The sequence below is a fragment of the Coffea arabica genome, chromosome 5e (genome assembly GCF_036785885.1).
Source record: "Coffea arabica cultivar ET-39 chromosome 5e, Coffea Arabica ET-39 HiFi, whole genome shotgun sequence".
In the NCBI taxonomy this organism is placed as follows: Eukaryota; Viridiplantae; Streptophyta; class Magnoliopsida; order Gentianales; family Rubiaceae; genus Coffea; species Coffea arabica.
In genome coordinates, this window is record NC_092318.1 from 49,486,576 (window position 1) to 49,513,153 (window position 26,578).

Sequence of the window (26,578 nt, forward strand, 5' to 3'; positions counted from 1 at the left end):
GCGCAGACGCTTCAGCGAATCATCTCCGTCTGGGGGGGTCGCCTGTTCTTCCGAGCTGTATGGCTGTCTCCCCCCGTGGGACCCCCGGCTATAGTGTTTATAACTCCTGCCAGGTTCTGGATGCCCTGGCCGGGGGAGTAATCTCGAGCCGCGTCACGCCTCTCAGGTCGGTCGCGGGGGTAGCCCTCACCCCTCTCTTCGCGGTAGGCACGTTCACGCTTCTGGCCCGGCCGACCTGGCTGCACAAACCGCCCCAGGAAACCACGCTGGATTAGGTCTTCAATCTCCTTCCGCAAGGCCCAGCATCCCTCCGTATCATGCCCTACATCACGGTGGAAGGCACAGTACCGGTCCTGATTTCTTTTATTCGGGGGCATCCCCATCTTGGGCGGCCGTCCTCCGAGACCCTCTGCTTCCATTACAGCCAGGAGCTGTGCCCTCGGTCGAGTCAGGGGTGTATACCCTTTTTCCGGGAGCGACGGTTGAGCGGGGGCTTTATCCTTAGAGAGGCGATCGAAAACGTTATTCCGGGCTTGACCGCCCTTGATTTCAGGGGGGTTTCCCCTTCCTCTCCGGTCCTCGAGTTCCCGATCTGACTCTCGTTTCAGGCGGCCGGCCTCCTCTGCGTTAGCGGCGGCGTGAGCCCGGGTCAAGAGCTCTCCCAAATTCTTGGGGGGCTGTTCGACAAGCTTGTAGTAGAGCTCCTCTACCCTTAGCCCGTTCATGAAGGCAGCCATGACCACCTTTTCATCATTGTCCCTGATCTGCAGGCTTTCTGTGTTGAAGCGCGTCATGAAATTCTTCAGGGACTCGTCCGGCTTCTGCTTGATAGCCATCAGGTGAGCCGCGTTTTTCGAGTAAGTCTTCGAGGAGACGAACTGGGCGGCGAACTGTCTGGCCAGCTCGGTGAAACTCCGAATAGACCCCGACGCGAGGCCCTGGAACCAGAGCCGGGCTTTTCCCTTCAGAAACATGGGGAACGTCTTGCAACGGAGTGCATTCGCGGCGGTTTGTAGACGCATGTGCGTCAGGAAGACCGAGAGGTAGTCTTCCGGGTCAGTCGAACCATCGTACAGTTCGATGCTCGGGATTTTAAACCTCCGAGATAACGGGTAGTCCTCCACCTCTCGGGTGAAGGGCGAGGCTGCGTAGTTGTCCTCGTACAGTTGCGGTCGCAGGATCTGCTCGAGCTCGTCCCGGACGGGCTGCCATTGGGGAGGGTCCCGCGGCCGACTCTTGATAGACCGGGCGGGGGAGCGCTCCGGCTCGTTCCGCGCAAGTTTCCACGAGGAGGGATTCCTCAATCGGCCCCCGGCAGACCGGTCGCGAGAATATCTCTCACTGTCCCCGACCACCGAGGCCCGCTGCTTGGGAGGAGTCCGCGATCGTTTCCTCCTAGGGGGCTGGTCCCGTGACTCGTCCTCCGAGAGAATGGGGAGCGACTCCCTCTCCTTCCCCTTCGCCTTAGAGGTCTGCGCACCCCCGGCCTCACCCCCCTCCTTCGCCTGCCGGATTATGTCTTCCAGCATGGGGAGGTTCTCGGTTACAAACTGGTAGATCTGCTGTCTCCGTTCCCCTGAAAGGGTCGAGCCCCCGGCGCCTCTGGCCGCCTCGGCCTCCATTCGCCGGGACCCCTCACCAGCTCCGGGATCAGTGTTATCCACGGTTCGCTTGGAACGCGTTCTTGCCATCAACACAAATACTCGTACCTTCGTTCCCACAGACGGCGCCAACTGAAGAAGCACGGAACTTCCTCGGACCGAGCTGACCTGACGAACTCGGCGAGCTGATGGATAGAGCGCGTCCTAAGCTTGAAAGAAAGATGAGGGGGTGAACTATCAGGGGCCCCGAGGTAGCCCTCGAGGGCGCTCCGACGGTCAAGTTAGTTTTCCGGTGAGTGGGGAATATACTAACAGTAAAGCAGTCGGAAGTTTGTTGCCCAGAAATTAGTGAGCGTACCGTGCACAGTCGTTGTGTGTTACTGTTTATACCTGCTGAGGAGTCCGACCTCCGTACGTTTCGGGACTTGCCCTGGATAGCTCCCCATCCCGCGTTGAGGGGGATTCTCCCCGCCCTCTGCGGGGTAGCTCTCGGGGGCCCCGCGGAGCCCTAGCCGTCGTGCGACCTGGGCTGGTTCCCCATGGGCCCGGAGTCCAAGCCCAACTCAGATCGCCCTGGGCTGCCACTTGTACAGGCCCAGGACGGGGCCTCTGCAGTAGTGTGCGTTCTTCTATTAAAATTCTCCTCTGGAATTTAAGGAGAAAGAAATAAATGTAACCAGCCGCCCACTATCTTTATCACGTGCACACCCATCTGACCAGGAAGGAGTTTAAGTTAAGATCTTGGGAAATCTCTTTTAAGTGGTTGTGCCATTTGTTTGTTTGAGCTAGGAAGCATAAACTGTGCAGCAGAAGCTACAGAACTAAGCTGTTATTATTTATTCAATTGAGAAATTCTCATCTTTTGAAGCAAGATCCCTGTCCAGTAAAGAATTAATCATTTTTAGGTAAATAAAAAGAATTCTCGTCCATTTGAATTGGCCATTTTTTTCAAAAACAAATTTTTCTAATACAATGATACATAATATATATATATATATATATATATATATATATATATATATATATATATATATATAAATAAAAGTAACTCAAAAAATATTTTATTCATACAATATATCAAATATTTCAAAAAATACTTATAGTAAAAGTTTTTCATATATACTGCTATAATAAAAATTTTCAAAAACACCTCCAAAAACGGTTAATCCGAACTGACGAATTAAAAGAGTTCAAACACAACTTATTTAAGAATGACTCTAAAGAAAGCAGGGCTCTTGTACATTGCAACCTAAACCACAAATGTAATAGTAGGCTAAACATCATTTTAACACATAAACAAATGTAATATTGCGAGTGCTAACATTCCATCATTACTTCTTCTAAGTTACCATCTAAAGAATTTTTACTAACAAAATCCTGGAACCTATTCAATTGAGACATTACAACCATCAAAAGAAGCAAAACAAGATCAGCAGGTTCTTGATTCTAACAAAATGCTTGCAAAAATACTAATAAAGTTTGAAACTGCCATATTTAACTGATGAGTTTTAAAATTTTAAGAACAAGGGATATGCAACATGCTAAAATCCCGAAGAAATCTAATATGCCAAACTCAATAAGATAAATGCCCTAGAATGACTTCTCAGAAGGGTCTCCAGAAGAAAACACATGAGAGTAGTAGTCAACACTTTTCTTCCTTCAGCAGAAATCCTCCTAAATGACCCTAAACCCGTCGATCATCCTGACATGCTTCCTTTTGCAGCATAACAAAAATCAGTTTTCTCAAAGTTGTCGTTATTTCCTGTCAACTCAGGTGTTGGATTTGACACAAATAGAAGCTTGGGTCAACCTTCATAGATCTATGTTGATTATTACAGCAAACAGCCGATTGTCTTTAACAAGAAGAATGCATCAAGTTTTCTCATCGCAGAATGTTAATGGCTCATGTTTGACCAATCATCCTCAGGCATCATTCACATGACATTTACTTAGAATTGAACTACAATGGTCATGGCTTCTAACTATTTTGCCACAGTAGTCTTAACAAAAGTATATCAGATCAGTCCTTTAAAATCAAACTTAAAAACTGTAGCAAAGGTTGTGCTAGAACTATCCATACGCTAAGCCAAGCCTCAAATTCTCATCACCAATGACCTGTAGGGAGAGAGTAATTCTTTCATCTAAATATTAGAGATTCACAAACATGCTCCAGCAAACCATTTTTGCCACACACTATTCTCTATTTACATCACTTTCTGCATTCTAACTATTAACTGCACCACCCATAGCCATCTAATTCTGTCCAGGCACAAATGGCAAAACTGAAATGGAGATAGTACACAATTGATGAACATAGTAAATGACAACAACTGCAGCCTTGTGTAATGAGAGAATATTTAAAGAGAGAAGTATGTAATCCAACAATCTTGTTTGCTGTTGTAATTTGCATAAGATACTTGCCATTTGAAAAAGTAGGCTTCTGAGAAGTCAAGAAAACTCAACTTATTTAAGAATGACTCTAAAGAAAGCAGGGCTCTTGTACATTGCAACCTAAACCACAAATGTAATAGTAGGCTAAACATCACAGTTTACCGTTTACCCCTGAAAATCCCAATTTTGAAAGTTTCAAATTTCCCTTCCCTTCCACCTTCCAATCTTGGACGCAATTCTTCGTCACGTTCATCAACTCAATTGCCCCTTTCGCAACCAAAATAAAAAATCCAACTTCAATTGAACGACATATTTCATTTCCCATTGCACCTATCCACCAACGGCGGTCTCTTTCGCAATTCTGGCGCACTTCATCTTTCAGATTGATGATATCTTTGTGCATCTCGGATAGTTTCTTCTGCATGTCATGCGACTGTTTCTTAATGGCTTCCAATTGTTCGTAGAGGTGCAGCGGGTCGGCATTCTGTCTCTCCAGGGATCCAGTACTGCCCGGAGATGCAATACCCTTGACATCAGTCATCCCTTTCAGTCGATCGTCGATAGAACTGAGGTGGGACGGCTCGCCATTCTCTCCCTCCGGAGACCCAATCTCCTGGACATCAGACAATTTCTCAATATTCCGTCCGTCGACGATTACATCCCTACAGCGGAACACATCCATCAGTTGAAAGCAAATGTGGCGGCTTTCTTGACTGCTGTAAGCCTAGGGTTTGCTGTCTTAGCGAAAGAGAAGTAAAAGAAGCTGTACTAATTTTATAGTTTTATTGGCGGGTCATTGCCGATTCCAATTGTTACAAATTTGGGGCGTTTAGAGAATCTGACAACATTTAACCGCTTATAATAAAGGTGTAAAAAATCTGTATTGACTCACAATCGTCCTTACTATTATTATGTGTTTGCGTGAGTTATTATTTATTAATCAAGTATCCAAAATACTAATGAACATTTAGAATACATTAATTTTTTAAATATATTTAAATCAATACATTTAAATTGGAATACATTAATATAGATGAACATATAGGATTATTGTTAATTATATTTAAATTATTTATATTTGTATATATTCATAATAAATAAAAAAAGAAGACCGTGTTAAGATACGAACAAAATTCTAATTACTCATTAATCATCAAGTATCCAAAAGAGTAATGGCAGTTGAATGAGACATCTCGTATTTGGAGTTTTTTGCCAAAATAACACTCTTACTAAAAAATATTCTCAATGTGATTCACTTTCAAATTTTATTACCATAATGATATTATTGTTCCCATCTAGTTATCCTGATTGCCATGTAGGATAACAAGAAAGGAAAGTTCTAATCCAGTTTATAGTTTACAACATTAACTAAAATTTTAATTTTTTTTATTATAGAGGCACAAGAAGATTGCATAACTTTTATAATTTTCTTATAATTATCTAAAATAAATTTTACCATTATTGACCTTACTATTATTGGTCTCCGAATTTTTTTAAATGTATCAAACCTATTGCATATATATTTTTTCAAAAAATAATTTTAAAAATACAAAAATTGCACCAAAAATTGCAACAAAAAATGTAATCAATTACAAAAATTTCAAGGTTATCATATTTGTTTATGTTATCCTTCCTACTATTTGATAAGACGAAAATAATCTTCATCTACCTTAAGATTATCGACTTGCGAAACATATTTTTTAGATGCTGTTAATATAAATATTGGCTTCCTAGATTATGTTTGACAAGGGAAAGATAACGAAAGAAAAAATTGTGGGAAGCTTTATAGAGAAAATTGAAGAAAATATTAGATGAGAAAGAGAAATGGAGGACGTCTTTATCTCTATCCTGACACATATGCAACCTAAGTGGCAAAAAAGGATCACAAAGGTAATAAATTTTAAAATTAAGTTACTTTGAGTATATATTCTAGAAGAATAGTTATTTTGGCAATAAACTCTCGTATTTGTAATAACAAATCATTAGGGCTACGTGACAAACAGAAATTGGATGGCAATTAAATAAGGAGGCGAAGGATGACTAATCATCACCATCTTTGTACTTGGTAATGATTTGCAAACAATTTAAAAGTCTCAACTTTATCCAAGAAACCATTATTGTAAAAATGAATTTTATGAAGGCAAATGAGGATAAGAGGGTGGAAAATATATTAGTATTAGTATTAGGTATTATAAACCTCGAAACTCTTTGTGTTTGTTACTGAAGTTCCTTGTTATTATGGTGATAAAACATGATGCAATAGAATGGATTAATTGGACAGTGGCTGCAGGGAGGTAGTCAAGGATCAGGGAAAAAATTATGCATATTGGGTAAAAATTAATTACATGAAACATGTAGAATTAATTTTCCTAACATTGCTGATGTATATATCAGAGTTTTGGATGTGTGATAAACATACACAGTTTTTGCTACTGTCAAACATGCCTCACGTTGAATGGAAATTAAAAAAAAAAAATTCGGTTGTAGCTGATTAGGGCGTTAGACTTAATAAAGGTTAATCATCTACTTTAATCAAGTTCTACCTTTTTACGGAATGAATTAGCCGAGAATGAGAGCAGTCATCAAACGTGATGAATTTGTAATCAGAGAGTTAAACACTCCTTGGTGACCTAATCTGAAATGGTTCTCTTTTCTAATCTAGGCCCTTCATCTTTCCCATCATATTATTATGTTAACGTGAATCATCACAGGCAGCCTATAGTGTTTTGTTCATGGTCCGGTGAGCTATGGAGAACTACTAGGAGAAAAATATGCACATGAGTTGGCCAAAATTAAAAGTACAATAATAATATATACTAATTCATTTAGGGGACAAAATATGTAGTTTTGAAGTGCAGAGTAGTGAAGCGTTACCATCCCATAGATTGTAGGAGACAAAGTATTATTAACCCCATTTTATATGGTGTCTACTTTCAGTTGGGCTTAAAATTAGAAACTCTCTTAAGAAGACAAATGATGATAACAGTGCGTGAAGAAAATGATAAACCTATGAGTAAGTGGGAGGTCTTGAGATCTCAAGATCTCCTCCTTACAGTCCATCATGCTTTACTATTCAATTCAATCCTTTCTCAAATGATATGACTTAAAACAAGTGTAATCCTCCATTAATCGTGTTTTACTCTTTTACGGAATGTATTAGCACAAATGAGAAAAGTCCTTCATGTATTCTAGACATAACCAAGTAATTTTAAGATCGTTATTAGTAGGGGTACAAACGAATCGAGCCGCTCGCGAGCCGCTCGATTCAAGCTCGACTGGAACTCGATTAATATCGAGCTCGAGCTGGTCAAGCCAGAATCGAGCTCAAGCTCGAGCTCAAAACATTAAGCTCGTTAGGCTCGCGAGCTCGAGTATATATATATATTTTTTAAATTTTATTTTTAATAGTAAAATTATATAAATATTCTTAATATTTTATTATTTATTAAGAAAAATTATTATTTTATTTATTTTTTAAAAATAAAATAATTATTTTTTATTTTTTCGAGCTCGAGCTCGAGTTCGAGTTTGATGAAATTAAATCAAGGCTCGACTCGATAAGGCCAAAGCTCGACTCGATTCGGCTCGTTTGCAGCCCTAGTTATTAGATTTTCAAAGGCATTTTCTTTTTTGATATATTTTTTTAATTTGTTTTGCACATGAACGGGAGCATTCATAACTAGGAACGTACATTTCCAAGAACGTTGCTCCAGCCATTCCGTGATCAACTACGAAAAGTGGTATTCAAATTAGGAGTGAAGCAATTGTCATTCATTGGCAACCAAAACAAAAAGAAAAAAAGTTGACAAGGGGAGGCAATAGAAGTTGCAAATCCAGAGGATTTTATGTGCCAAGTTTAACTTGCTAGCAACTAGAGCATGTAAATTAATCAACTCAACATTTCAGCCTTTTAAGGTAAATATGATTCCTCAAGATGCTTTCAATGTGGACTTGAAGAGTTTTACTAAGAAATGATTCACTTGGCAGCATTAGTTATTGATTTGATCCGTACCTTGTAAGCTTGTACAATATCCCATGCAATTAAACCTATGGCTAAGATGTTAAAAGTTCAAGATTTGATGCACATAAATATCCCATGAAAGGTTTAAACACCCCATCTAAACTAGATTCACATGTCTGGATGACAAATAGATGACTCCACCCTATGTTGTGATTGTAGGGAGAATATTAACAGTCAAAAAAAGCAGTAAATAACTAATTGAATATAAATGATATAAATGTTGATGTAACCAATAAGGGACCAAATTCCTCTTTGAACTGCAGGTTGGGGGTTTGAACTTTATCTGTAGTGAAAAAAATCTAAAGAAGTGATAGAACACCTCTTTGATTGATTTAATCAGATTCTTATATTTACCACCCCTTATGATAGTTTATGTTACAGAGATATTATTGTTGCCGTAAAAAAAAATATAAATGTTGATGTGAGTTGACACAGATATACATAGGTACTTACATAAGTGGACAGGACATGTACTTTTTTTTTTCTTTGAAGAACAGGACATGTACTTCAATGTAGGTTTTGGGATTTCAGTGTTACAGTTGTGACGTTGTTTGTAATCATAGTTTATTTTTGTTTGAGGAACAAAATTAGTACATGCTATGTACTAAATTTAGGCTGCAAATTCTTTCTTTATTCTATTGTTGTCCTTTCCGGACAACAGAAAATGATGATGTTACCTTTCACTCGCTCCTGCGTGAAACATTAACTCAGTCGACGTACCTATCAGGATATTCTAATAGCTTATTCCGATTTTATAATTTTTTTTATATCCGCAAATAACATGACTTCTGTACAGGTGATTCTGTGGATCTAGTTTTAGGTGCCATTGATTGAGGGGTTTACAAAATCTTGTATTAACTCACTGTTATTTTAAGGGTTTTTCTAATATGTACTCATGATATATCTAGCATTCACCTAATCTACTATATGTATATATATATACTAATAATTATTACCCTCTTATGCATTTATATACTTTTCTTATTCAATTTTATCCACATTTCATTGTATTTTTTATTTATTTTTTCTAATTAATCTTATATTTTAAAAAATATGACACTTAAAATATATTTTAATGAGTACCTGGGGGGGCACTAATTATTTATTTTTATAATTAATCTTATTACACTTTCAAAATATGATACTTGAAATATATCTTAATGAGTACCTAACGGGCACCGATTAGACAAGCCGTTATTTTAATATGTGGAAGCGACTTGCTAATCAAGTAGCCAAAATAGTAATGGCAGTTAAGTAACACAGCATGGTTATAATAACAAACTATTAGGGTTACATCACAAACAGAAATTGGATGGAAATTAAATAAGGTGGTAAAAGATGACTAGATCAATCATCACCGTCACTATACGAATAATGATTCGCAAACAATTTAAAAATCTCAACCTTATCCAAGAAAACATTATTGTAAAAGATGAATTCTATGAAGACAAGTCATGATAAGAATGTGCAAAATATGCTTTATAAACCTAAAAACTTTTTCAGTTTGTAATTGAGAAGTTCTTTGTTGTGTGTTACTAAAACATGATGCAATAGAACGGATTAATTGAATACTGGCTACAAGGAGGCAGTCAAGAATCAGGCAAAATTATTCACACTGTACAAATTACCCAGATGAAAAATGTAGAATTATTCACACGGTACAAATTAACCACAAGAATCAGGCCAACACAAAGTTGGTTTAATTGGTAAGGAAGAGTCGCTATCTCACAAAATATCGTGTACTCGAATTAAACTGTTGACTTGAGAATTGTATTGACGAACGATTTGTAACAGCTTTTATAAATGACATATGGTCTCGATGAATGATTTGTATCAACCTATGGTCTCGGAAGTATCGCTTGACTTGTAACAGTGATCGGAGTCGAATTCATCCAAATTTTTTTTTATATAAAAAAAAGGAGGTTTAGATGCGTGACTCACATATTTGCTACTATCAAACGTGTCCCACAATGAATGGATATTTCTTTTATGGGATTAAATTTGTAATCCGAGTTAAACAGTGTTTGGATACCAAAATTATCTCAAATAATATTTATAGGAGTGTTTGAATATCAAAATTATCTCAACAGTATTGCAATTAATTCTTAGCCTCCAACTGATAGAAAAATCACAAATCTCTCTCAGTCAGAAAATAATACTCGTATAGGATCTGTTGTCGCTTCCGACACTTCAGCCAATTTCTTGGCTTTTGCGGCTCTATTCCACATGATCATTTCAGCCGCCAGTCCTATGTACTAACTATACATACCTGAGCCTTATTTTTTTATCCCTCTTCAATTGTAGTAATTACATAATGCATGTCTATCTTTGTCTGTACCAATTCATCTTGTTTTATAACGTGAGTTTATGTAACCACAGTATTTGCATTTCATTAAGATAAGTCACCGGTATTCGTGTTTTAGATAAGGGAGACTAAATTGGAAAAAGTATGTAAATGGGATAGGAGACAATAATGCGTTTGTATTAGCTATTTTTTGAGATATTTTTGAAAAATTTTACTGTAGCAAAATTTTTATAGTATATTTTTAGAAAATATTTTGAAATATTTAAGAGTAGAAGAGTTTTTAGAATATATTTTAGAATATTTTTTAAATATTAAAAAAAATTTAAACTACTTTTTAGATTATTTGAAAAACTCAGCAATCCAAACAGAGCCCATTTACTACAGATTATCTTAGCAGACAGAGATCAGAAAACCCTTTGTTTTCTTTTATCATCGTGTTTTTCCCTTTTGCTTTTTTGGTGTTTTTCCTTATCAGCAAGTCCATTTGGTTTGCTTTTCCTTGTCAGCTAGTCTATGCGTTGTGCTTTTTATCCTATCACATTCATAGTAGTAGCAGAAGATTAGGAGAAAATGTTGATCTACACGTCTATTCTTAGCATTTTTGCTTTTTTTTTTTAGCATGAATATCTTAAAATGGTTCCTTCAATCAAATTGGCAACATATACAAACTTAGAAAGCTCAAACATGCATGGAGCATTGATTGGGTAGTCTTCATATGCCTAAAAATTGATCCATGCAAAGCTACCTATAATCAAGGGTTTGTCTATTTGGTAATACCGTAAAAGTGAGTCCATTGTGTTATAATTTTGACAATTTTTTTTTTCGTGCAAAAATATTTCAATTCAGGAAGCGGGTGATAATTTTAAAACATTAATAGTTGATCCACTTTCCTCTTTTAATGTGCTTACTTGGTGTCCCAAATTAAAAAAAAAAAAAAACCCATCATCAAATAACACCTAAAATTATCCAAAACAGGTTTGAAAAAAACACATACACTTTAGTCTCTCGACTTAACTCGAATTCACACAGCACTCAATTCAATGAAAATTTGACTTTTTATCAACATAAATCAGGTAAATTTGTTTGAGTAATATTTTTGGGATTCTTGTTAAACTCTTTTTTTTTTTTTAATATTTCGGAACCGATTCTTGTTATACTCATAAATATTTATGCAAAACCAAAAGAAAACAAAAAAGTAACTGAAGTGCATTTTTCTCCTCAGTTTGACTCTACCACAATGTCAGGAATCATCCCCATGTACCAACCAGTGGCAATTTCAGTAATTTCCCCTCAGGTCAAGGTCAAAAGTTTTTTTTCCCATCCCAATTATCCACTCCAACTAAGTACGTGCTGTCAACGGACTCCAAATGGAATTCAAATGCAGCCAAATTTTCCCCACTCCCCCACAAAGGGCCACAACAACAAAATACTTATAAGAAACAAACAAAATGAAAAAATGAAAAAAAAAATAGTGAACTATTTGCACAAATTTATTTACACATCTTCGAATCACCTATTTCTCTTATATACACGTCACATTTAAAAAGTCATATAAATTTTTTTCAAAAAATTATTTTAAATAATCTGCTATCTAAACACATTCAATGACAAATTAAAATGAAAACCATCATTTTAATTAATTCAAAATCTAGCAAAAATTTCGTGAGAGAAAAAGTTGAATAAAACCATAACGATGATATTACCTTTAGCTCTGATTATTTGACAAATTTGTATTATGATGGTAGTAAAAGCCTACTGTGTCAAGTCTTATTTTCTTGATCCAGTATATCCAAAATCTCTTTATTCTTTTAAAAAAAATCAAGTGATGTAATTAAAAAAAAGAAAAGAAAGAAAAGGATGATTGAATAATGAATGCACATATTCAATAATTTATGTCATTAAGACCCCATTATTTTATTCTATTTTCATGGCAGGAAAAGAATTGCAGAGAGAGAAGGGGAAGGAGAGGGACGGGGCAATGATGAAATTTCCTTATTTTTCCCTCCAATCATTCTCCAGTCTCCACTGTGTGTAGTGTGTGTTTTTGGGACCTTTTCATGTGTGGGTTTTATTTGTTCATCCCAAATGCTTCCCCAACTCTCTTTCCCCTTTGTCTGAGTAGCAGTTTTCCTCTTTCTCTTTCCCCTCTGCAGCTTTACAATAAAAAAGCTCTAATTAATTTTTTTTTAATCTCTGATAGTGTATATAGTAAATTCCGGCGGGAGAGAAGGATTAAGGAAGTGAAAGAGTAGAAGAAAACAATTTCTCTGCTTCTACGAAACCAACCCCTCAACTCATCTCTCCTCAGCGTTTTACAACTACTTCTTCTTCACTAATTTAACTCACTTTTCCAAATTCCTCGAAGTCTTTTGTGATTGTTTCTTCCCTCTTCTTTCCTACCTCTCTCTTATTTTTCCCTGTTTGTCGTCTCTTGTTCTCTTTATGAAGGTACTCTTGCTGCCCCCTTTCTTGTCTTGTTATGTAAAATATTTTAATTTTTGTGAGGAAAATTGAGGTGGGTTTTTCGTTTTTTCCCGCTTAATTTTATGTTTCTATTTTTTAAAGTGATTTGGGAGATGGGTTTCTGATTTTTGTTGCAGTCGGGATTGATTTTGATCCTCAAGTTGTGATTTTTACTAGTATATAAGTTCATATACGATGTAAAGTTGTGATCTTTACTTTGATTGTGGTATGATTGGACCTGGTTATTTGGCTAGTTCTTTGTTATACTAAAGTGAAGTTATGCTCGAGTTTGGAAAGTTCGTTGATCTTATTTGGTGGTTTTGTTGGTTTTACTGGAATTTGATCAATTCTAGTTAATTTTGTTTAGTGTTATGTGTTGTGAGTTTCTGGCGTTTGTTGAACAAAATGATTTTTACCTTCCATGATCAATTTAATTGTTGCGTAAATTTGTTGAATTGTATCTTGAATTGTCTGATGCATTGGTTGTGTCCGCATAAATTTTGCTCCTTAAGTGTATCTGTTTTTTGGAGGAATCATGTGGTCGTTTGATGAACTTTTACGCCTGTGAACATTCAACTTCTTAATTGCTTTATTATCTTTAGGTGGAAATCATTGTAGCTTCACTTTATTTATTCTGGCTTTTCTATAAAGCTTAGTAGTTCATTGCCTGCTTTTAATTCTTAAAAGACTAATGGAATAATGGTTGTCTTAAATATATGTTAGTTTACTTTTCAAGCCCTGCAAACTCTATATATTAGCATTCTAGAAGGATCAATCTCAGTTCATATATCAGAGTACATTACGAGCTTTCCTCTTTCACTAGAGGGCAGTTACAGGATAGCTGACACTTTCATTTAGAAGTGTTCCCTCCCCCCCCCTCCCACAATCTTTTTGATAAGTTAGAAGTGTTTACGTCATGGAAAATAATTGCTCTCACTAGCTAACATCCTCATCCCCTAGGCGCTGTTTAGGAAAAGATGTAATTAAGCACCTTAGGTGTGTTCTTTTTTCACCACCTCTTTTGTTTTGGGTTTTTATTTGTTATTTCATTTCTTTAGTGGCTTTTGTTTCTTGTAGGCCTTAATCAATCCATTGGTTTGTGACTCATCTTAAGATAAAAATTAGTTTCAGTTTCACAAGTAAACTCGCTTTTGTTTTTTTTTGATGTACATGAGAAGCACTGCATAGAAGTGCTAATATTCTGTATGGCCATTAAGAGGTTTGGATCTAGCCAATGTGCATCTGTATGTTACTTTGTAAGCATTAGAATATACCTAAGAATATAGACTTTACTTAAATGGGTTACTTGTGTCATCATTTCAGGTTGCTTTCTAAATAAGCATGTTGAGTGTTTAAGGAGTTTGGAAATCTAGTGCATTTCAGTTTGGTGAGCTTGATGGTGTACAGTTATCAATAAGTCTGCTTGTTGTCAAGGGAGAAAAAAAAAGGAAACTCGAGTTACTTGGATTCTCCCAAGTATTTATTTGGAAAGTTATTTTCTGTTGACTTGGAATAAGCAAAGCGGGAGCAAAAGAATTATTGTGTCCGTGCAGTTTTTGCATTTATTCAGAATTGTGTTAACGAGATTGAGACAAACATTTTTAGAAAATTTTTGAGGACCTTTTGAAGGTGTCATCAAATGTTCTCAGAGAGTTTTGGAGAGCTTTAATACAAATTTGGGAGAGTTTTCCAAGAAGGGTTTCTGAAGGAGATAAATTAGGAAGCCAATGTAAAGCAACTCAATCTATTTCAGTGTATTCCGTGTTTACTTGTGTGAAGATCATTTACTGCCACACATTCAACATGCTGGCTTTTATATCTTCTTCTATGTTACCATTGTCCATGTTTACCAAATTTCTTCCAATGCAAAGTGAAAGAAAATCACTGTTGGGTGGTCAAATAATACTTACAATTATTAGCTTTTGTGTAAGAGAGAAAATAGAATTAAGCTGTGTACTTGATTTTTTACATCCGTCATTTTAATTTTGTTCATATCCTTTCTGCCATTTGTAAATTTCTCTTCAGAACAATATGGGATAATGGTCTGAACTTGTAGTATGAGAAGCAGAAAAATCAATTTCAAATCTGAAATAGTTGACCACAAGATAGAAGTAATTCTCTTTATTATTATAACATAAACAGTGCTTCAAACAAAAAAACTTTTGGTACAGAATTTCATTTGCACTACTTTATTTGTAAATCTGGAAACTCTACACTTTGGTGACTTATGAAATCTTTTAGACTCTGGATACTTATACCAGTATACTTCACCTGCATTCTGTATGCAGAAAGTGCTTTGATGGAGCAGGCCTCAAAAAGTTCTAATTTACGTGATGAAGGTGCTCTATCTTCTGCTGGATTAACCAGGTTCTTATAAATTATGTGAATTTTTTTTTTGTCTTGATTGTTTTATGTCTTTTTGCAGGTCCCTTGGACAATCCATTAGCTAATATTTCTGGAAAGGAGAGAAATGCATGGAGGATTCCCCTTCGTACTGGTGCTTATCATGCATCAAGTGATGCAAGCTTATTCTCTAGCTCGTTACCTGTCCTCCCACATGCAAAGTGTAAGCCTGATCTTTTTTGGGAGATGCTCTTAGTTTGGGGTATAAGTTTATATTTTTACCACTTCTTTGCTAATATGCAGTAAATTATGGTGACTCCGAACAAAGTCTTCAATCAGTTGATGATGGGCTTCCTAACTTAACTAAACTTAATCTTGAAGATGACGGTAAAGATGTATTTGAAGGTAGTGAACCAAGTCCAATTGGTAACTTGCTTCCTGGTGATGAGGAGGAGTTATTAGCTGGTGTAATGGATGATTTTGACCTCAGTGAGTTGCCTACTCAAGTGGAGGATTTGGACGATGATATCTTTGGCAGTGGTGGGGGACTAGAAATGGAAGCTGAACCCCAAGAAAACCTCATTAATGGTCTGTCAAAGTTGAGCTTGCCTGACGGTATTCCTGGAAACAGTACCGTGCACTATGCTGTTCCAAACGGCGTGGGAAGTGTTGCTGGAGAACACCCATATGGAGAGCATCCTTCTAGGACGTTATTCGTCCGGAACATTAATAGTAATGTGGAGGACTCAGAATTGAGATCTCTCTTTGAGGTACTCGTGTAACAACATTGTTTTTGAAAATGTTTTATAGTGTACTTAATTGCTACATGTTCTGTTTGCTTGTGATGACCTCTGCTTCCATTTTTTCCTCTGTATCTAAAGTACAGAGCAAGTGCATGTTTATGTCTGCACCCATTTGTGTCACCCTGGGTATGTATTGATAACTTTTGGAATCCATTTTCTTTTGAATGTGCTTCTGGGTAAAGTCCAGGGTGTTGCTCTATATATCTTAGACTGGGGCTGTAGGTGGGTTTGGATTTAGTTAGTATATCTAAGACTATGATCTATTGTTACTACATGATCCAGACTTGATCTGATTATTGATTGGTCTTTTAGGAGTAGTACATGCCCAAATTCACTGAACCCTAGGAGATACACTCTTCATAAGTTTTACAGTTTCGCTAGTTTTGGATAAAATTTTAGAGCTTTCAGAAAGAAGTTTCTTTCTTTGTTGTTAACTTGTTATCATAAATGATATTCACTTGGATATATATTGATGAGCTGTATTGCCATTTAAGCTTTAGATGTGTGCATAAACAATGCGCCTTTTTTAAACTACTATTAGTTCCAGGTCCTTATGGGACGGTAGTAACAAGATTCTACTCCAGTCCATTTATACAGATATTGGCAGTTCATTTGGATCAAGATCTGACTAGATGCATTTTGATAGGATGGAATCTGGGCTGAGACCTGGACAATTGACGGTTGAAATTATTAAAATTTCTAGATTCTCCATGGTAGTAACTATTTTATATGTAGCTAATCTATATTTTCTGAGCAGGAAAAATTTTTGTTGTGGAAGTTGAATGAAGAGTAAGGCAGTATTTTGTGTTGGTTCTACAGTCTTTCACTTCCTTGAAAAGTCTCTGGAAAAGATAAATTTAGAATGCCAGAAGATGATAGTGATAAAAAACAGGAGATCTTTGTCTTAGTGGATATGCTCAGTTGCATTCCAGCCAAGGCATTGAACTCCTTAACTTCGTTACCTTCAGTTTGTGGACTCAAGACTTAGAAAAATATTAGTCAGGAATTTGTAGTAATATTCCTGATGTAATAGATATTTCATTTATCTTTGCAAGTGATTTTGCTTTTCTTTCCATTTGAGCTGCTTCAAGTCCAATCCTATCACCGTCATTATACTGGCTGTCCCCAAATCCCACACATGTGCAGCACCCTGGTTTTTTCTGTTCAATCCTTCTGTCATACTGATAATTACCATAAACTGCTATTTGATCACTTAATGATATCTTCTTGCAGCAATATGGGGATATTAGAACTTTATATACTGCTTGTAAGCATAGAGGGTTTGTGATGATATCTTACTATGATATCCGAGCTGCTCGAACTGCAATGCGTGGATTGCAAAACAAGCCTTTACGACGAAGAAGACTCGATATTCATTTTTCCATCCCCAAGGTTCATCAAAGGCTTTGGTCTTTTATTTTTATCAGTACTTAGAATAACTACTTAGTGCAATGGTGTCAGAAAACATTATTTTTCTTGGATTACTCAGGATAATCCATCAGAGAAGGACATTAATCAAGGAACTCTTGTAGTTTTTAATTTGGATGCATCAGTATCAAATGATGACCTCCGTCAAATATTTGGAGCTTATGGGGAAATTAAAGAGGTGCCTATTTCTCCTATTAGAATATCTATTTAGTTTTTCTTGCTGCTATCTTTTTCTTTTTTCTTTATGAGCCCTCTGATTTTCTGTCAAGATGTATGAGGTCTGGAATCTTTTGTGTACAAATTGCAGATCCGAGAAACTCCACATAAACGGCATCATAAGTTCATCGAGTTTTTTGATGTTAGAGCTGCAGATGCAGCTCTTAAGGCATTAAATAGGAGTGACATTGCTGGGAAACGCATAAAACTTGAACCTAGCCGGCCTGGTGGAGCCCGTAGAAAGTATGAACTAGATTCTTTTCCATTTAGTATTTATTTGAGTTTTTGGTTTTTTGACTAAACTATTTGCTTCCTCATCTTCTATTTCTCATTTTTCCTTTCAACTGTTTTCCTGTTACTAACCTTCAGTGGAACTTTTTACTCTTCCTATAAGAAAGTTCAGTTCATCCCATGTGTTTCCCATCACCTCTCAGATTACTGTTAAAAAGTGTGTGGTCTTTAACATGACTTTTATCCTTCTTTAACTTATGTATAAATATAATATGAAATTTTAACTTTGACACTAAAAATGGTTCCAAGTCAATATAGGACAGTCTGTTCAAGGTGGAGGAAGTAATACTAGAATTTACGTATCATCTTAGCTTAATATTGGACAGAAAGATAGAATATTAAATTATCTGACTTAACTACTTAAGCACGCCTTATTACAAGCTATTATCTGTGCTTGGTGAGATTAAACTGGCTAAGATGCTTATAGAAATGTATACATCCATCAATTTTTTTTTTTTTTTTTTTTTTGTATTGAGGGAGAATGAGATTCACTGCTAATAATCTATTCTCAGAAGTTTTACACTGAAAGGACACCAATGGTTTGATATATCATTTTGGGATGTATAAGGATATTGGTTCCTTAAAATTACAACTGCTTTCTGGTTGCTTTATTGTCTAGCCTGATGCAGCAGCTGAGTCAAGAGCTGGAACATGATGAAACTCGATCCTTACGACATCAAGTCGGTTCGCCTGTTGCAAATTCTCCTCCTGGTATGTCTAAATTGAGTAGAAGTACGTCTTGTTTTTGGAAGTAGAACCACATATATTGCTCTTTCCAGTTTGATGCCATTTATGAGGTATTGAGTCTGTTCTCGAATCATCTGATAGGTTGGCCCAATTTTGGGAGTCCTGTTGAACCAGCTCCATTGCATGGTTATGGTCAGTCTCATGGTTTGGGATCTATAAACACCATGAGCAGCAATCCTTTACCTGGACTGGCCTCAATTCTTCCAGGCCACGTATCAAGCCCCGGGAAAATTGCACCAATTGGTAAAGAATCTGGAAGGGTAAGCCACATGAACCAATTAGTAACTGATAAAAAACCAGCACCAGGAGTTTTGATTGAGAATTCTTATTCTATTCCTAAGCAGAAGTTAAGCCCAAGTCCTGGGCCTGTCTCCCCTTTCCTTGACTTGAACTCCAACTCCTCTGGTATTGGAACACTTTCTGGTCCACAGTTTCTTTGGGGAAGTCCTACTATTCAAGCAGAACGAGCAAATTCTTCTACTTGGTCAACATCAACTGTCGGTCATCCATTTGCATCGGGTAGACATGGACAAGGCCATCCATATTCCAGTCGACAAGGCTCATTCCTTGCTTCACATCATCATGTAGGATCTGCTCCATCAGGAATTCCTTTGGAAAGACGTTTTGGTTTTCTACCCGAGTCACCAGATGCATCCTACATGAGCCAAGTTCCATTTGGAAGTGCGGGTTTGAGTCCCAATAATGGAAACCATCTGATGAATATGGGGGCTCTGAATATTGGTTTGCCTCTTAGTGGAAGCTTCAGTGAAGGTGGTTCTCCAAGTTCTAGGATGATGTCACTGTCACGGAATGGACCCTTATTTTTTGGAAATGGATCTTATGGAGGAATAGGGACAACCAACCTTGAGGGATTAGCTGAGCGTGGTCGAAATCGTAGGATTGAGGGTGGGAATCAGATAGACAACAAGAAACAGTATCTGCTTGATTTGGAGAAAATAGTTAAGGGGGAAGATACTAGGACTACTTTAATGATTAAAAACATCCCCAACAAGTAAGTGCAACATAAAATATATCTAAGATTTGTTGCTGTTAGTATAACTTTGTCTGGAACTTTGTTATATGCAATGACTTATTCCTTCTTTTCCAATTGTAAGGTACACCTCAAAGATGTTACTTGCCGCTATTGATGAAACTCACAAGGGTACCTATGATTTCCTCTACTTGCCAATAGATTTTAAGGTTAGGGTTTTACTTTTCCAATGAAGCTGGGTGCTTTTCTCTAATTATCATGCCAAACCTCATCTTAAGACATTTTTTACTATGGTGCAGAACAAATGCAACGTTGGTTATGCCTTCATCAACATGGTGTCTCCTTCACATATAATCTCCTTCTATGAGGTTGATGGTTCTTCCGAACCTTATATGCTTGAGTTATCTAAAAGCTAAACATGACTATCTTTCTCCATTTGCTTTTGGTGTTCTATTCCAAGTTATCTAGTTAGGTTAAGCTGGTATTCATTAGCTGTTCTTGTCATGTTGTTTGTTATTTGGTGTTTGTCCGTTAAGTTTCCCGAGTGAGTGAATCGCTTCATTTGATTATGTGTGTCCTCATAGTCATGCATCTTACTTTTTAGTGGCTCTGAATGTATGAATGCTAGGGTGGCATCTTACAAGGGAAACTTTGCAGGTTTTCAATGGCAAGAAATGGGAAAAGTTTAACAGTGAAAAGGTTGCTTCCTTGGCATACGCACGTATCCAGGGAAAGACTGCACTGGTTGCGCATTTCCAGAATTCAAGCTTAATGAATGAAGATAAGCGATGCCGTCCAATTCTTTTCCAGTCAGAAGGTGAAGGCATTGGTGATCAGGTATGTATGACTAGTTTCTGTTGGACTTTGTAGTAAGCTTCACAAATCACAGCTTCGCTAACCAAATGATGTATAGAATCTTTTAGTAATGCCATTATGTCTTACTCGTACCTTCTATCAATCCTTAAGAAATGTTTGTCGTAGGAGCTAAGATATAGAAACATTTAATGGCAGAATCACAAATCAAGCGGTTAACATGACTGCTGACACCATTGCCTTTTGAAGAACTGAAAAAAGGAAGATCAAAGGAAAGTGATATCTTTTTAATTCATGCTTCGATGAATGCATGTGTGCATACCTCCCCAGACTATATCTTGAACTAGTTCCTTAATTGCTGAAAGAACATGACTTTCACTGTCTGTACTTTCATACAGTCATGATAGCTTGTATCCAAGTGTATTGCAATCAATTTGCTGTCACACATTATTATGTCATTCACAGTACTTCAACTATTCAGCTAGAGCTGCTCCTGTATACGGAGCGAGAGATATTGCATAGTGTAGGAGATCATTGATATGGTATCTTTCTCTAAACTGTCTTTGAACCATGAACATACTTCGAAGGTGCCCTTTAGGAAAGAATACTTTGATGTGTTTTTTTGACCTAATTTGAGCCAATTTTGTGTTGCTCAGGAGATTTTTCCATCCAGCAATCTGAATATCTGTATCCGACAGCCTGATGGATCTTACACTGGCGACTCTCTGGATAGTCCAAAAGGTACTTTTGACGAGAAGCTGGAGAAGAGTTGAGCATGCATGGGAAGTAGCTAACTACTACACTATAGAAGCAGTGATGGAAAAGTAGCTCAGAGGTTATTAAAAGTTTCTGGCATTGTGTGCTAATTAGTGCACAAAATATTCAAGTACATATGGTAAATAGTGAAGCTAATGTTGGATGCAATAATTCTGTGTTCAAGTCAGTATCCGGTTTTTGGGTTATGGATACTCCATAATACTTGAGAAAAACTATTGAAGAGACAGATGGAGCATTTTGTTTATAGATACAGTTACAAATTGATATTCATCAAGGGAAGTAGGTGAAGCATTCTGCTTACACTTGAAGATTCTCCTGGTGTATGTTTTGGTCTCCTAAATGTGCATGATGTCTCTTTCTTTCGTTTTTCCTTCTCTGTCTTGTCATTTTCTTACAGTGGTTTCTAGGCTTGCTAAATGTATACATGTTTATAGAGCTGGGAGAGTTTCGGTATGTCGAGGTGCAGGCTGTTTCCAAAGTGTATAGTAGGAGAAAACAGGAACTGCATCTTGCATGTGTTCTGTCCTGGAGTCTTGGGACTGATTGAAACCTCTTCATTGTAACTTTGATGTACAGACAACTTTATCAAATTTCTCCCTTTTTGTAATCCGAATTTGGTTGCTAATTTCAATATCCAACTTTGAAGTAAAGGTGCATGGTAATCATCATGCTGGATATAGCTGATGGAACAAAGTTTATTTAGGTTTTGCAAGAGTGCACTTTAAAGCGAGTAACTGGTGTTTACCTTGTTGACTCGTATCATTCTTTGGTTAAGAGTTATTAATTATTGCAGGAATCTTCTTGTGAAATTGCTGCTAGAGCCTGCTAGAACTGCCTTAGCGACTCCTTTTGGGTTTCCATTGGTTTAAATTGTCGTCTGGGTCATGTAAGACAGAGCTACAACATTTTTGTGTTTAGAGAGAAGTAACCCGTTTCTTCACGTGGAGGCACCGTAGCTCAAGAAAATGAAACAAATGCCATAGCAACTTTCTTTTCCCTTGCTCTTTAAGGTCTTTGAAGGCTAGTTTAATGAATTTTCCTTGCCTGAAGCATGTCAAGTTCTTCTCTGTTGCATTTAATTCATTATCCTAACTCAGAAAACACCGGTTAAGCTAAAAACTGCACAACGTACAAAATGTTGCCACCAGGAATTGCAATTCTCCACGGGCCGTAGGAGACAATTAGGAGAATCTTGAGAATAAACTTAGCCAATGGGGTATTAAGACAAAATGGGGATTAAGTACACCTGATATAAATTTAGACTTTGCAGTACCACTCTTAAAACTCCCTTCATTTCTGGCCATTGGGTTTTCACCTCTATAAATGTTCACATTAGTCTTGTACTACAATGCTTGAAACATTCATCCAGCGTTCAGGTTTGAAGAGCATCAGCAATGGATCCTGCTAGACTTAAAACTTCGAATGGAGCTTTGTCAGAAATTGCTTTCACGGTGAGGGGACATGAATCTGTGATCCAAAAGTAGGCAAATGCTTTCTCCAAGTCTTCAAAATACAAAATAGAGGGTTACAATTAAATTATTGAAAAAAAAAGTGTCTAAAATGAATATGTGATTAATTACCTTCACTCTTGTGAACAAACCGCTCCCATGAATGTTTTGGGAAAACACCATGTGTGACATAGGCACTTACTTTTGCTGCACCATTAGCGACCAAAACTTTCTGTAGAACCAGAATGGACCAGGGAAAAACAAACATGAAAGTACCAAGTTAGATGCATGTACTTGTTAAGAGGTAAAATAGAGCATATATCCAACCACATTTTCTTTTTTGCATAAAAGCATCCTAGGGAAATGGACCAAAGGAAATACCATTGCACATCAATAAATTTTGTTGAAAAAGTATCAAAGATTAGTTGATGTTATGTCTCTAATGCATTTCAAACACTCCAGGCCACTAAAAGTTTTCTCCAGTTGTAACTGTATACTACTGAGTTGAATGTCAAGCATTATAGTCCATGAGATCATTGCTTAAAATTGTTAGGTTCTCTCTGTTTTTCCTTTTTTATTAGCTTCTTGGAGCCGAATCCATAAACAATTATCCAGAAGACAAAGCACCAATCCAACATCATGCAAAGGCGGTAAAAAATGACAACCATGACCTGATTATTTCTACAAATATATGTGTTATGAATCAACATAGAAGGCCAAACAATGAAACTAATTCTTCCTTAAACCCTTTCCATCAAATGAGAAAGTATTACAATACTTCAAGAGGTTGATATGATGTATCACTTCCAGTGATCACCCCCCTCTCTCTCTCCTCCAAAAAAGCCAAAAAAATATAAGAAAAAGAAAAGAAAAGATCCTCAGGAAAGTAAAAGAATTATTACCTGGCACTCAATAAGAGTACCTCCAGATTGAACCAAGTCATCAACAATCACAACATGGCAACCTTTTGGATTTCCCTCTTTTAGCCTCACAATTCTTTTATCACCTTCACGTACCTTATTACAGACTACCTGCCATTCGACAATCACAAGCATCCAGTATATTATCAAGTAGTGGAATAGAATGATAATTAGAATAGAGGTAAATATATCAACCATGGGAAAGTGGTCCAATTGCTTATGGAATCTTTTCCATGCGCCATCATCTGGAAATGCAATTACAATCTGCACAGTAAATATACTGTATTGGAGATGAACTGATATAGACATTTAATAATTAGAGAGGAAAAGAATGCCAAATCCATGAAATAAGGATTGACAACTCTTTAACATAAACAACACCAAGCCCAACCCCCGAAAACCTTCTCAGACTCAGGAAGTTGGTGAAGCCGTTGTTTCAGCAAAGGAATCCCAGTCTCAAACAAAGGCAAAACTTGATCTCCGAAGTAAAACCTTTCCTGTAAAAGAAATACTTAAAATATTGATGCTGAAGACGAAAAGATAAAACATTTTTTGTTCTACTTCTATTGGCAAAGCTTTCATTCCAAATGTCATGGCGCAAAACAATTTTTGTTTGTTTTATGCTTCTTGACATAATAGCCTCACATTTGTTTGAAAGTTATCTCTTTTGGGCAAAACGAAACATTAAAGTGGATCTGATTTAGCAAGAAAGCTTTAATTGTTTTATTGTTTCTAATTTAGAAAGTAGCTTAGATATTGATGGAAGTGCTTTTTCGAGAACCGTTAGAACATATTACTCTCATTCCAACATATAGGCCTTTACATGGAGAAAAGCATTTTTCAAGACCTCCAACCTAGTTCACAGATTTGAAGACATAAACAGACAGCAAACGAGTGCACAAAAATAAGTACATGTAATTGCTAAAAGGTCACCAATAGTGGGCACAAAATATTTTTGGCAAATTTGTTCATATTAGCTAAAATAATTGTATTAATCATGCTAAAACCCAAGCAGAAGAACAATTTAAAAATCAGTCATAGAGAATGCATCTAGTGCATCGAATGTAGAAGACAAAATGTAACTAACGTTTACCTGTAAAGCATGTATGTCATAGATGACTAAACTTGTTGGACCACCCCTTGAAATAGGAATGTTGGACAAAATTCTTGCCATGGTGAATGCAGTGGCCACATCCCCTTCTTCTTCCATTCTTTCAAAAGAACCAGTTGGAAAGAAAGGCAAAACCAGCGAAAAGGAGGCAACAAATAACCTTGGAAGAGCAAATATGACAGAAAGCTGTTCAAAGATTACTGCAGGTGAGCTAAATGATGCTAGAAAGGCCACGTGCTGACCTCGGATTTCTTGAGCATTATTTATGAAAAGATTCGGAAACCCATCATCGAAACTCCTGAGAAATACATAAGCTTATCTTGGAACTGATCCTGATGACATAAATAATACTCAAGAAGCAGAAAAGTATGGTTGCTTAAAAAGCCCACTAAAGTGTACATTCCCTCCTGTCTCTTCTAAGCCACGACCACCCTAAAACTCGAAAAACTGAAGACCATAAAATAATCAATGGATAGCCTACATGATCATCAGCTCGGTTAGGCTTATTCTATATGGTCAAGTTCATTCTTCTCAACACCCCAAAGACAATTTGATCAGAAATTAAAAGGAATAACCATCTTAAACCTTATTTCCTTTTGCAGAAATTCTCGTGCGACCAAAAATATCATAGCCCAGCACCAGCTGCACCTAACCTTCCTAATATATATCGATTAACCCCTTCCTAATATCAGCGCAGATAACTAATTGTTGACATATTCAATTTGTTAATGGTGGTATTATGAAATCTGTCAGAAAACCTGACTTGAGTTACACATACCAGCACCAAAAAAATAAAAAAAAGGTCGAGTCTTTGTTCAGCATACCCAAAAATTTTTTTTTAAAAAAAGGAAAGAAAAGCAGATTAGAGACTATCAGGAAATAAGATAAAAACAGAGAGAAAGAAGTGATAATGGGTACCTCCAATTTATGGTTTGGAGCTGAATGAATTCAGACTGGGCAGCCACTTTTCTAGCAAGGTCTTCTGCCTCTACACAGTGGTATAATAGTACCTGCTTCTTGTCTCGCTTCTCCATTCTTGATCACAAAAAATCCTTCGGACACTCGGAGTAAAAGGCAGTCAATGCAAGTTTAGAATGACAAAAGTTGTGTCTGCCAAAAGGTTTTTGCGGGTTTTGCACTCTTGCCTAGCTTTGAGAGATTCTGATTGATAGTGATATTGCCAGACTAAAACGTCATCCTGCCAGAGCCAAGGTTAATTGAGGGACAAGATTGCCCTCGTACATTCCACTTTATTACTTCTTGGCTGGATTCCTTAGCTTTGTTTGGATTGTAAGTTATTTGGGATATTTTTACTGTAGCACTTTTTGTGACGTGATGTATGTGAGATAAAAAGGTAATTGGAAAGATAAAAAGGTGCATTGGAAATTGTAATGATGATGTAAGTAAATAAAATTGGAGAAATAATGCTCAATCCAATATTATGGGGAAATAATTCTCTATAGATTTGCAAATATTATCGCAATTTGATGGGAAGCAGGCAGATAGCAAATTAATAAGACAGCAAGCAGGAACAGGGGGAAGGAGTTCCCGGAGAAGGGGCAGAACGGTCATCAGAAGGATCATTCCTGAACAGTGCACGGTCAGGATTTAGTTCAAAAAAATTGTACGATTCAGATTACTTTTTGTACCTCATTTTTAATAATGTGTGTGAGATCCACAAAATTTTGTTTGAAAGTTATACGTTTTGCAAATAAAGTTACGCCGTGTGCAAAATGCATAAAATCGCTAGAAACGATTGCACCTGCAACCGTTCCTGCCCGTGGTCCGGAGTCCCCTCCTAATAGAATAAGATTTCTCTTTCCCCAATGCCTCTCTTTGTAATGGAATAGGATTTAAAAAAAAAAAAAGAGAATTCACAATGACAAAAAATTTTAGAGTGTAACGAAAT

General features: G+C 37.0%; 2 protein-coding genes across 4 annotated transcripts; one reads left to right on the forward strand and one right to left on the reverse strand.

The window, feature by feature from the left end:
• The first annotated feature begins 12,552 nt into the window (after positions 1 to 12,552).
• LOC113690219 (protein MEI2-like 2) lies at positions 12,553 to 21,797 on the forward strand. 3 transcript variants are annotated; one of them, XM_027208052.2, is made up of 14 exons: positions 12,553 to 12,766; positions 15,070 to 15,120; positions 15,207 to 15,347; positions 15,428 to 15,894; positions 17,161 to 17,319; positions 17,417 to 17,533; positions 17,663 to 17,814; positions 18,482 to 18,573; positions 18,691 to 18,869; positions 18,954 to 19,621; positions 19,725 to 19,809; positions 19,900 to 19,968; positions 20,258 to 20,437; positions 21,070 to 21,797. In XM_027208052.2, exons 2-14 carry the CDS (start codon positions 15,081 to 15,083, stop codon positions 21,184 to 21,186), a joined length of 2,466 nt encoding a protein of 821 aa, XP_027063853.2. In that variant the 5' UTR covers positions 12,553 to 12,766; positions 15,070 to 15,080; the 3' UTR covers positions 21,187 to 21,797. The 3 variants fall into 3 exon arrangements, with proteins under 3 accessions (XP_027063853.2, XP_071905076.1, XP_027063850.2); XM_072048975.1 differs by having other exon boundaries at positions 19,041 to 19,621; positions 21,070 to 21,237; XM_027208049.2 differs by having other exon boundaries at positions 18,691 to 19,621; positions 21,070 to 21,237.
• A 574-nt stretch (positions 21,798 to 22,371) lies between these two features.
• LOC140006667 (ribose-phosphate pyrophosphokinase 4-like) lies at positions 22,372 to 25,833 on the reverse strand. The gene is made up of 7 exons (XM_072048976.1): positions 25,588 to 25,833; positions 24,652 to 24,967; positions 23,960 to 24,055; positions 23,754 to 23,822; positions 23,541 to 23,669; positions 22,771 to 22,870; positions 22,372 to 22,693 (listed from the first exon to the last, which is right to left on the reverse strand). Exons 1-7 carry the CDS (start codon positions 25,701 to 25,703, stop codon positions 22,563 to 22,565), a joined length of 957 nt encoding a protein of 318 aa, XP_071905077.1. The 5' UTR covers positions 25,704 to 25,833; the 3' UTR covers positions 22,372 to 22,562.
• Between the last annotated feature and the right edge of the window lie 745 nt (positions 25,834 to 26,578).

Bases quoted from the DNA above. Each gene is read 5' to 3' on its own strand.
- LOC113690219 (XM_027208049.2), top strand. From the start codon at position 15,081: ATGGAGCAGGCCTCAAAAAGTTCTAATTTACGTGATGAAG. The intron at 15,121-15,206 runs GTGCTCTATCTT...GTCTTTTTGCAG, and splicing joins TTCTAATTTACGTGATGAAG to GTCCCTTGGACAATCCATTA. The intron at 19,969-20,257 runs GTTGATGGTTCT...GAAACTTTGCAG, and splicing joins ATATAATCTCCTTCTATGAG to GTTTTCAATGGCAAGAAATG.
- LOC140006667 (XM_072048976.1), bottom strand. From the start codon at position 25,703: ATGGAGAAGCGAGACAAGAAGCAGGTACTATTATACCACTGTGTAGAG. The intron at 23,823-23,959 runs GTTTTCGGGGGT...TTTACTGTGCAG, and splicing joins AACTTCCTGAGTCTGAGAAG to ATTGTAATTGCATTTCCAGA. The intron at 23,670-23,753 runs GTTGATATATTT...GTCGAATGGCAG, and splicing joins AATTGGACCACTTTCCCATG to GTAGTCTGTAATAAGGTACG.